This window comes from Pyrgilauda ruficollis, unplaced genomic scaffold (assembly GCF_017590135.1).
Source record: "Pyrgilauda ruficollis isolate IOZ18807 unplaced genomic scaffold, ASM1759013v1 scaffold127, whole genome shotgun sequence".
Classification (NCBI taxonomy): Eukaryota; Metazoa; Chordata; class Aves; order Passeriformes; family Passeridae; genus Pyrgilauda; species Pyrgilauda ruficollis.
The window spans coordinates 1155715-1166814 of NW_024511099.1; the positions used below are offsets into that span (position 1 = coordinate 1155715).

At 57.0% G+C, this 11100-nt stretch overlaps 1 protein-coding gene across 1 annotated transcript in view; it reads right to left on the reverse strand.

The window, feature by feature from the left end:
* NOL4L (nucleolar protein 4 like) overlaps window positions 1-10407 on the reverse strand; it is a 60759-nt gene extending 50352 nt beyond the window's left edge. The window contains exon 1 of the mRNA XM_041458348.1: window positions 10099-10407. Within this exon, the coding sequence (XP_041314282.1) occupies window positions 10099-10407 (309 nt within the window). The remainder of the gene's footprint in view (window positions 1-10098) is intronic.
* Between the last annotated feature and the right edge of the window lie 693 nt (window positions 10408-11100).

Genomic DNA, 11100 nt, shown 5'->3' on the forward strand with positions numbered 1-11100 from the left:
TGCCAAGGGGAGGTTGGTGTGCTCAGGGTCTGGTGGGCGGCTGGGGATGGGGCTGCCATCCATCCCAGGGCTGCCATCCATCCCAGGGCTGCCACCCATCCCAGGGCTGCCTGAAGGAGAGAGGAGAAGGCCAGCAGGAAGAGATTCTTGCTCAGATGCCTGCTTAGAGACTCCTTGGATGCCTGCTCTGCCCGGGAGGCAGAGGACATTTTGCACGGCGCAAGAGAGCAGAGCTGCCTCCCTGCCAGCACCAGGCTGTGCGCCGGCGGGGAAGCTGCAGGAGCAGCTGGATCTGGCAGGCAGAGGCGAGCACAGGGCTCCCCAATAAATGTGACCCTGCACCTGCTGGATGGGAGCAAGGGGGAGCTGGCTCTTTCAGGGATAACAAAATACTGGGTGCTGTGGGGCAGCTCGAGCTGCTGTTGCAGCACTGCTTCACTTGGGTTTGGTGAGAAAGGTTCCTGCAGCCTCGTGAGTGGAGCACCTGACTGACCTTCCTGGGAAATTGCTCCCTGGGGCTGTGGACTTCCCACTCCCTGTCAGCTGCTGAGCATCACCCTCCTCTCCAAGGTGTGAGGGACCTGGGCGGGAGAAGTGCCACGATGTGGGTGCCAACAGGGAAGAGCTCACAAGCATTATTATCTGGGGATTATTATAATGCTGCAGAGTTTCTTACTATTTTGATATAGGCAGGGTTTGCACAGAGGAACTGTGGATGCTCTGTCCCTGCAAGTGCTCAAGGTCAGGTTGGACAGGGCTTGGAGCAACCTGGTCTAGTGGAAGGTGTCCCTGCCCATGGCAGGAGGTTGGAACGAGATGATCTTTAAGGTCCATTCCCACCCAAACCCTTCTAGGATTCTATGATTCTAAAATGTGAGTTTGGTAGTTTTTTTTTTTTTTAATACATCTGCAAAGGTGGTCAGTGATTTCTTAGTGTTATTTGGATCTTTGTTTAAGTGATTTAGGGGAGAATGCTATTGGAATGAAAAAAAAAGGGGGGGAATGGTGGTAAACTGCATTTACAATCAGAAGAGTTTTTATATTCCATAGCATCCTGAAAAAATTACAAAACTAGGAATCTAAAGAATATTGGCAATATGTAGCTGTAACACAAACTCAGAACATGTCTAGAGGTGGCTCTTCCTTGAAGTAACTTATCACTGTGAGTGATCTCCCCAGCACCAAGCACTAATCTAATAAAAATCACAAGCAAAGCAAAATCCTTTGAGTCAGAGGGGGGCCAAGGCACTGTAACAAATGACAAGATGACCTGTCACAGCAAGGTGACCCCTCTATGCCTAGGAATAGACCCAGCAGTGTCAGGGCAGCCAGGTGACATCATCACACCTACAGTGAGAACGTGGTGATGTCAAAATGAAACTGAGGAGGAGGAGATACGAGCAGCAGCAGTTCAGCTCAACAGTGGTAAGAAAAATTATGTAAAATCAGTTACAAATGATGCTACAGTGAATCAAGGTCAGGCAGGGCTGAGAGGCTGAGCCCTGGATGTGTGGCATCCCGGTGCCAGCTCCCTGTGCCCTGGCAGCTCCCAGTATGTGGGCCACTGTCGGAGACTCCCACAGGAACAATGTGATGTGCCTCTAGGGAAATGCTGACAGCTCAGCGGATGTTGGAGGGGGGGTAAAAGGCCTGCAAGCCCTCCCCTTCCAAACCAGCCTCCTCTCCAGGTCAGGGCACAGCAGGGATTGAGCTGCACCACACCACAGTGGCTTCAGCACAGCCTGGCCCCGACGCCAGAGCCAGGAAACACAGGCTGCCACAGCCAAGCACCACCACGACTGCTCCCCATGAACCCACGCTGGGTTCAAGAAATGGGCACATTGTGGAACCATAAGGGTCATGCTGGACTCCATCACGCCCTTTCCCAACATGGAAATCTGGAAAACAGATGTCCAGTGCCCTCAGTGAGAGCAGGCACTTGGATTTATCCTGGGTTCACTTGCATTTATCCTGGGCTCTGGCTCTGCAAGGCTGGAGGGTCCTATACAGGCAGTCAGGGCAGGGGCCACAGGGGACACACACAGATGGAAATTTGTTTGTTCTCCCCTTGCATTTAGGTAAACCCCCTCTATATTCTGATTTGTGTCCATCATAACCACTCCAGGTGAACCCCAACCCTTCCAAAAGCCAAACTGATCCTTATAAATAAGCCCAGGAATGGTTCCCCACTAACCTGGGATGACCAAGTGGAATTTTTTTGAGGTCTTAACTGAGACTACCTGTGGGGGAGGCAGAAGTTAAGCATGGTCTTAAACACTCTGTCATGATAATCCAGCCACAGAGATCCCTCTCCCAGGTGTGCCACTTCATCCCATCACATCTGGTCTCAGTGCCACAGCACTGCATGCTGGGCACATGAGGCATATGGAGTGGCCTCACATCTGGCTCTCCCTGGTCTTTTGTGAGTCTGTGTCTCCAAACAGGGATGCTTTTGGGAGGAAAAGAAAGGAGGGGCAAAGCAAGTGGGGCAGGGAAGGCAGACAATTAATACAACCTGCCCTCTGTGTGAGGAATAAATTGGCAGCTGACAGGTTATAATCTGTGCAAGCAGGATCTTCACAGGAGAGGTGAAGGCTCCATTGGGGGCCAATTGGGTGGTTAATTAGGAGGACAAAGCAGAGGATTCGTGAAAATGTTTATGAAACAGTGCTTGGCAAGGGAGCCCCTGAGAAACACACAGCAGAGAGGAGCTGCTTTGGGCTGGGAGAGGAAACACGAGGGTGAAACAGCAGAACGAGCACTGAGAGGGAAAACAGCCATGCAAATGTCTGCGAGGAGATGGGGATTCCCAGGTGCCCTGTGGAGGAGTTCAGGGGAGGACCCGAGGACACCTAATTTTTCTAGAAATACACGGGCTGTGTCCTCCCTCTCCCTCCTCCCTTCACCATCCCCACCCTGGTGCGGTGGGGAGCAGGCTCTGGGTGCCGGCAGGCACCGCTGCCGCAGCCAATCGGCGCCCGCTGGCCGGGCAGAGAAGGGCACGAGGAAAGCAATTAAACCGGAGCTTTGATTGGGCTCACAGATGACTGCTTGTGCTAGAAATGCCTGAGCTTCTTTAAGCGCCTCGGCGGTGGCTGGAGCCGGCCTGATCCCCCATCCCCTCCTCGGCGCGTCGCTGCTGCGGCAGCGGGAGCGTGACTGATGCTCTCTGTCCCACACACGGCTCCGAGAGCTCAGAGGTAGGAACCAGTTGCTAAGAGACAGGACTGTACTTTCCAGCCCACATCCAGACCTTTGTCACCAGCTCAAGGGCTTTCTGCCGGATCCAAACGCCGGGCACAGGTGAGAGGGAGACACCAGGCCTCCTCCCAGCTCTGGGAGCCACACGACCAGCGTTCAAACTGATGATGGAAATGACAAACCCAAAAGCATCCCCATGGGACCAGCTTCTCTGGACTGGCTGCTTGTCCCAGTGCTGTGAGACTGCAGACTGGAACACCCTGCGGCACCTGGGAACCAGTGTGGGTGGTACCTGCAGCACCGACACCCAGGAGGTTCAGGATGTCACCACAGTGTGGATCAGTGGATGACTGACTCGGTATTTGCTTTGAGATCCCTCCTTCAAATTCAAGCCAGGAGAGGAGTCCTAAACTTTAGTCTCCTTTTTCTGGGGGGGTTCCTGGTGAGTTTGGATTCTTAGCCCAAAGACTCCCATAAAAGCAACCCACGACCAACTGCAAAGCCTGAACTGGAGCCACAGAAACTGAGTGACCCCATCTTTTCCAGAGCACTCCCTCCCTCCTGGTGAGGAGCAAATCCATCAGAGCCTTTGCCTGTCTGTTGGAAGGGAAATACATCCTCTGGGGCTGCCAAGCCAAAGAAGAGCAAGGACAGAGAGAAACCACTCACACAGCATTGTCTTCCTGGCTGTCACTCCGTGAAGGGCCCTGCACCATGCCAGGAAGACACAACCAGCCTCCACTCCCCTTCCAGGGGCTGCTGCCTTAACCTCAGACATGGACACTGTTACCCAAACCTCTGCTCTGCTCTCTGCTCTCACACACAGCACAGGCTCTCTGCAGTTATTTCTCCTCAAATAAATTGCTATTCTTTGGCACCAGCCATAAAAGTGGAAGGTAATAGCTTTCCAGCAAAGACAATGATTTTGGCCAACAGGTACCTGCCCTTGCTACAATCAGCTAATTAAACCAGACACTGAAGCTCAGGGGTGGCTTTGGCCCATTCTCAATGTGATTCTTTAGAGGTGGGCACAGCTGATATGAGATCAGGGAAAGATAATTAATGATTTGCACTAAAGAAAGAAACATTAATATGTATCCCTCTGTCATGGCAGTGCCAGAGCACCCATGCTGGCCAGGCAGGGTGGATGGACACTCCACCAATGCTCCTCCACACCCTTGGCCCTTCCCTGCCATTTGCTTGTCCATAATGTAAGTTCACAGACTGCTCATATCAAGCCTAACATAATGATAAAACTAAAACTGAACAAGTTGTATCAGAAGGAGATTATTGCTGAGAATGGTCCTGAGAAACTTCCCACTGAAGGGACTGTGGCTGTCTCTCTGGGCTATGCTGCAGACTTTAGTCACTGACTGAATTCCCCCTTCTGCCTGTGAGCAAGCCCCTCTGAGCAAGGCCCACGAGGAGAGCTGAGAACAGCCATGTACTGTCCTTACACCTCTGCTCCTCATTAACTGGGCCCTGAGTGCTCGGACCCTCTTCCTGTGCAAAGGTGGGACATAACCTGGAGAGTGGGAACAACAGCCCCTTGTCAGACCTGGGGTTCTTTCCATTTCAGCCTCATTGACCAAGGCCTGGCAGAGCTGTGCTTTGGTTGTCTGCTTTTGGACCTTCTTCAGAGTGACACCCTTTGAGAATTACAAATATGAAAACAATTGTAGGTGAAAGAGATAACTTTCAGATAAATGTTATCAGAAAAACACTTCTCTCGGATCAGCAATGCCATGCCTGCTTCTGGAATCATGTAGGACGTGCAGTGTAAATGGCAGAGAGTTATTTTTTTCACAAACTGTTTGGTCAGACATGTATTGGGAACTGGAACCTTTGCTAGTGGAGCTCCAGTCTCACAAGTGCTGGTGACCAAAGCCAGCACCCAAGGATGAGGGTGGCTGGGATGGTGGGATCTCTGGGGCTGGGACACTGTACTAACAACCACAGGGGGACTGCCTTTAATCAGGCTTGTAGGCCTGGCAGAAATCAAGCAAGGACTGAATGAGATGCTGGTTTCCCCCTTATTAGAAGTGGCTTCAGCAGGCTGTCCTGAAAGAATGGGAGTGAGCAGGCCGATCTGCTCCCAGAGAGAGGAACTTCATTCTGCCAGTCTGTGTAACTGCAGATCATCAGAGCTCTTTAAATTCACCTTGCTAAGGCTTTAGCTACTGCCTGGTGAGGCTAAGCCAGCTCTTGGGCCCAGGGGATTGGGTGTCACTGCCCTCTGTGACTCTTACCACAAGCAGCTTCAGATGTGAAATCTGTTGCTGATGCTGTGCAAATTTGGAGCCAAATCTGGAGGGGATGCTAATGTGGGAGATTTTCTTTAGATGGGGTTGAATGGGACCATACACCCAGGCCAGAATTGTTCCAATCTCCTAAGGGCACATTTAAATGTAAACCTGCCATTGGTTCCACTCCTTGGAAAAGCCGGTGGTGCCCCATGTGCTCAGGGTGGGATCTCCACAGGTGAAAGCTCTGCATGCTCTAAGTAAGGCTGGTGCAATGGGAGTAATAGACAATTTCTCAGATAATACCCTCAGGCCCATCTGCCTTGTCTAAGGCTCTTCTGAATGGTCTTGATTTATTTTTTTTATCACTTGAAGTCCCCAGAAAGTCTGAGTGGTTATTCACGCCGTGAAAACCTTCTGTTGACTGATGTTCTTAGAGGTTATAGATGTGCAGCTTTTTGGGGCACTGAATATGGGCATTGAAGGGTACTTGTATCAGGAAAAATGTAGCCTCTATTAGCTGTTGAAGCAGCATCTTTCTGACATGCCTGGCTCCTCAGCTCCGGCATTCTGCCACTGTGCTGTGCTGTCCCACGGCCTGGCACCGCAGCTTTCACAGCACAACACTCCCTGTCTCTGGAGCTAAAACAAATTTAAGGAGAGGCTGTGCTGTGAGATTTATCTGCTGTCCCGTGGGATAGTTTTCCTGCTGTCCACTAAAGCATTTTGCATTTTGGACTCACCACTTGTATTTCCAGTGCTCCCCCCACCCCACCACTGTTCCTCGGATGAGTTTCACCAGGCAAAATCGTGAAATAATTCTGAACATCTGGCTCCAGGGGAGCTGGCACAGGTGAGCTGTACCTGTACAAGAGCAGCAACCCACTTGAGCAATGCCCTGATCCTGTCAGCGATGCCTACAGAGCCCCAGAGCCTCATGTCAGCGCTGCGGGGGACGGGGAGAGAGCAGCAAAGCAGAATCAAACGTGGGCAGTGCTGCAGAGCCTGCCTGGTCCCCACGGCTCCGCACAGCCCCCGAAGGGCCGGGCTGACGCCAGGCTTCCCCTGCTCCTCCCGCAGCCCCCCAGCCTGCACCACGGGCTGCCAGCACCGATCTGTCCTGGCCGCCACGCTGGAGTTGTGACAAGCTCCCACCACACACGGCCAAGTACAGCATCGATTTAGAGAGCAGCTAACGCCCGAGCCCGAGTCTGAGGAGAGCCCTCCCCTGCACACCCGCTGCTCCGGCCACAGCCATCTGCTCCGCCGGTTGTCACCGAGCGCTGTCCATTTCCCTGCACCCTGGCTCCATCTCGCTCCACGTTTGTCTGGGAAAGACTGTCTAAATGATGCTAAATGCTTAGGACAAGAGGGACATGAGATTATAATGAACTGCATCTTAGCACCTTGTCATGGATAAATTCTCCCACAGTTCTTAGCAAAGATGGGGAGAAGGATGAGTGCTGCCCATCCAGTGCCAGGATTTGGTCCAGCCTATGGGTAATGATGGGGTTCACACCTTAGAGTGTGTCAGCCATAGGAAAGAAGGGCAGATCTGAGCACTTTGGGCTGTATCCATTGTCTGTGCTGCAGCAGCACACAAAGATACCCTTCCTCCTCCTCTTCAGTACAGCCTAAATGTATTTTTTTCCAATACCCTGACCTAAAGGATGCAGAGTCCAGCCCATGTGTGAATAGGGCTGTCAGGCAAAAATGTCCTACACCACTAAACTGCCTGTGTTTATCTGCGTAGGGCTTTTTTAATTGTATGTGTTAAACGTCCAGCATCTTTGGGACGTTCATCTGGGAAAAAGAAATGTGAACAGTCTCTGTGCCAGACATCCGTCCGCACTGCTGTTCCTATTCCCAGTGCATTCTTTGAGAAGACCACCATCTGCTCTGACCACCACCTAAGGCAGATGCCCCCTTCTCAGTGCACAGTCCCTGCTCTCAAGCCACCCAAATCTGATTAGGCCTGTTCTGATGAGAGGCCTGGAGGAGGGCAAGGGAAAGTTACTCAGGAGAGAAAATAATAACCACATGTTAATTAATTTTTCACTACAGATGCGCAGAAAATACACAAACCAGCTCAGGGTGCATAAGCCAAAAGGAACAGCTCAACTGGCTAGCTGGGGGGGGGCAGGTTGTGATTATTTTGGGGATTTGGGGTTGTCATTATTATTATTATTTTCCAGAGGAGGAGTGGCCCCAGCCCTGTCAGGGAAAGGAAATCTTATCCCCACTGCTGCCCTCTACGCACTCTTTACCACCTCTTTTCCAGCTTTCCCTCCTGGTCCCTTGGATTTCCTGTAGCATCCTGCAGTGAGAGCAGAGCGAGATACACCCCCTGCCACCCCCTCACTGCAGCCGGGGTGGGGGCTCTGCCTGTCCCTGCAGCAGGGGACATCCCCAGAACGGTGCTGGCCCGGCAGATGTGCTTGGGGAAGGGCGAGCGGACAGGACGAGCGGGATCAGATTGCTGAGGAGCACAGCCAGGGGAAAGCAACCAAAACACCGCTCCAGAAGTATTTGGGAAAAGCAGCTGAACAGACATTAAACCAGAATCCAGGCGTTACTGTCCAGCAAAAGCCTCATATCAGCTTCCTGAATTATTTGACTGTGTGCCTGAGAGCAAGGAAATACACCCCAAACCCAGCCCAAACCACCAAGGATGCAGAGAGCACTGAATTACAAGGAGCTGAAGAAAATCCCTGACAAGTTATCTCTAAATTTGAGAGCCACTTCAGGCAAAACCAAACTCTCAGCTGCACCCATCTGAAAGGGTCCACAGGATTCCTGGATGAGGGGGGGACCTGGGAGGCCAGGACCAAAGGAGCAGGAGGCAACAACTTCTACAGACCTCACTCTGGAAGGTTTTGGGGACTGTGATGACTGGTCTCCCTTTGCAGTGGCCCTGCAAAGTGCTCCCAGTCTTAATATCTGGCTGGCATCTAGGCACTGGGAAATAAGCTATATTACCCCTTGGAAAATTCGGTTGTCCCCTAGGGTATATCTGCTTCTGTTTGCTGGTTTAGGGGAGTCTGGGTGTAACGCCTGTCTGTAGCCTGCAGGGACTCTGCCAGGGAAGATGCGGGGGCCTAGGCATGCTCCTCGCTGAAACTTCATCTGTGCAGAGGCCCTTTGGGAATATGCGGGCTTGTGCCGGCCTGGCTGAGCCGCTGACCCTGGGGACTCCCTCCCGGACAAAGGGGAGGGGGCATCTAGCGAGCAGCGGGGTCGAGGGAGTCTGGCTCGGCCTCTCTGGGGTACCATGACTCTGCAGCATTTGGAAGATCTGGGATAGAGTCGCTGACTGCATGGAGAGGACCCGGGAGGGAGTGCAGGATCTTTGGAAGGGGGTACAGCTCCTAATCCGCCCTCCTCAGGGGCTCCTGGCACAGGGGGAGTGATAGAGGAGGGCTGCTAAGAGGTCTTAAGAAAAAAAAAAATTGCAAAGAATTTTTTTGGGGCATTGCATGGGGGAGGGGGGCTGAGAGGGGAGAAAGAAAGGATCCTCTGAGCACCACGAAGGGAGAGGGAGAAATAATGACCCTTCCCCCTCCCCCCAATAATCAGGCGGACCAGATGGGAGGTAAATAGTGCGTTTAGAAGCATTTGCCACAGATGGGCTGCCCTCAATGGAAGCATCCTCCAGCCACATCAATGCTGGAGTCTGTGTGCACAGAAAACACTGCACCCTTCAGAGCAGCAGCAGCGGCAGCAGCAGCAGCAGCGGGAGAGGCGGGGAGGGACAGGGGGAAAAAAATCCCTGCCAGAGCCCTCCGGTGCCCGCGGTCCCGGCGGGGCGGAGAGGGGCGCGGGGGATGGCGGGGGGCGCGGGGCCGGAGCCGGGGCAGCCCCGCCGGGCGCTCCCTGCACGGGGCCGGGGCCGCCAAAGTTGCGCGTTTCCCCCCGCGCCGGGGAGCGGGACACGCTCGGGACGGGAACAATGGGGCGGCGGGGCAGCCCCGGGCGGCGGCGGGAGGAGGGAGGGAGGCGGCGGCCGGTGCCCCGCTCCCCGGCCGGCCGGGCGCCGAACAATGAGGCTCCGGCGGGGGAGTTCCCGGGACAGCGGCCCGCGAGCGGGCGGGGGGGCTGCCCTAATCCGGGCTCTGCCGCTGCCCGCACCCCCCGGGGCACCGGCTGCGGCGGCCGCGCCGGGCGGGCAGCGCCGCGGGACGCCGGGGCCGCGGCGCGGGGGGGCGGGGGGTGCCGGCGCCCCCTCCCCGCCGCCCGCTGCCCTTGACTGCAGCCCTGTCCCCGGCCGTGGGGCGGATGGGAAATGCCGGGCGAACGTGATCGGACAGGGCGGGGGGGCGGCGGGGCCCGCACCGGGCGGCGGCGCGGCCCCCCCGCGGGGGCAGGTGCACGGCGGCGGGCGCGGGGCACTGCCGCCCCCCCACCTCCCCCGCGCCGGCAGCGCCCGGGGAAGGCGGCAGCACCGGATGGGACGGGGACGGGGACGGGGATGGGGATCGGGGGGGCAGCGGAAGGTGCGAGGCTCCGGGCGGGCGCCTCTCCCCATCCGCATCCCGGGCGGGTCGGGGCGGCGGGGGCGCGGCGGCTGCCCCCGCACCCCCGGGGAGGACAAACAGACACGGACAGGCAGGCAGACAGACAGACACAGAGCCCCCGGGGCACGGAGCGCACTAACCGTTCCCGTTTTCACCGGCACATATACCACCACTTGACCCATCTTCGTCGCCTCCCTGGTGCCGTTTCCCAGGCGGAAGCCCTTGGACCGGACCCAGAACTGGAACTTGCCTTTCTCCCCCCCGCCGGAGCCGCCGCCGGAGCCGGTTCCCCCCTGCAGCACCTCGGCGATGCGCTGGTACTTGCTCCGGGTCACCGTCTTGGTTTTGGCCGAGTCCCCGTAGGTGCGCAGGCACCAGTCCCGGAACTGCCGCCCCAGCTCGCTGTCCCCGGGGCGGCTCCCCCGCAGCAGTAACGGCGGCTTCGGCATCGCCCGACCGGCGGCGGCGGCGGTAACGGCGGCGGTAGCAGCAGCGGCGGCGGCGCCCGGCCCCGCGCCCTGTCCCGGAGCGGGCGGAGGGGCAGCGGCGCTCCCGGGACGGGCTGCGGAGGCGACGGGCGGGATGGAGCGGGGAGCAAGAGGCGCAGGAGGGGTGGCGGCCGCTGTAACGGGGAGGAGTGGGGGAGCACCGGGGCTCGGACAGCGACCGGAGGGAGGTACCGGCGGCGCCAGCAGCAGCAGCAGCCGCTCCTGTCACAGGATCACAGGCGGCTCCGGCTCGTCCCCCTCCCTCCCTCCCTCCGCCCGCCCGTCCCTGCCTCCTCCGCCCCCCTCCGGCCGCCTCCTCCTCTCAGCGGGATCCCACCTGTTAGAGCGGCCTCGCCGCCACCGACGGGTCGTTCCCCCCCCACTTCAACCCCCGGTCCCGGGGCAGCTGCTCCCCCCCGCCCCGGCTCCGGTGGGATGCGCTCCCCTGGCTGGGCCGCCTCTTCCCCCCCCGCTTCCCCGCTCCCCGGCCATACGGCCTGAGACGGCCGGGGAGCGGGATAGCGGAGCGGGGGGCGAGCGGCCGAGGCGGGGTAGGGGGTGCCGGTGGGCGCGGGTCCCGGTGCCGGTCCCAGACAAAGGGCCGGCGGGGCGCGGGCGCACGTGTGCGGCGGGACGGGCCGGCGGGGGCGGAGG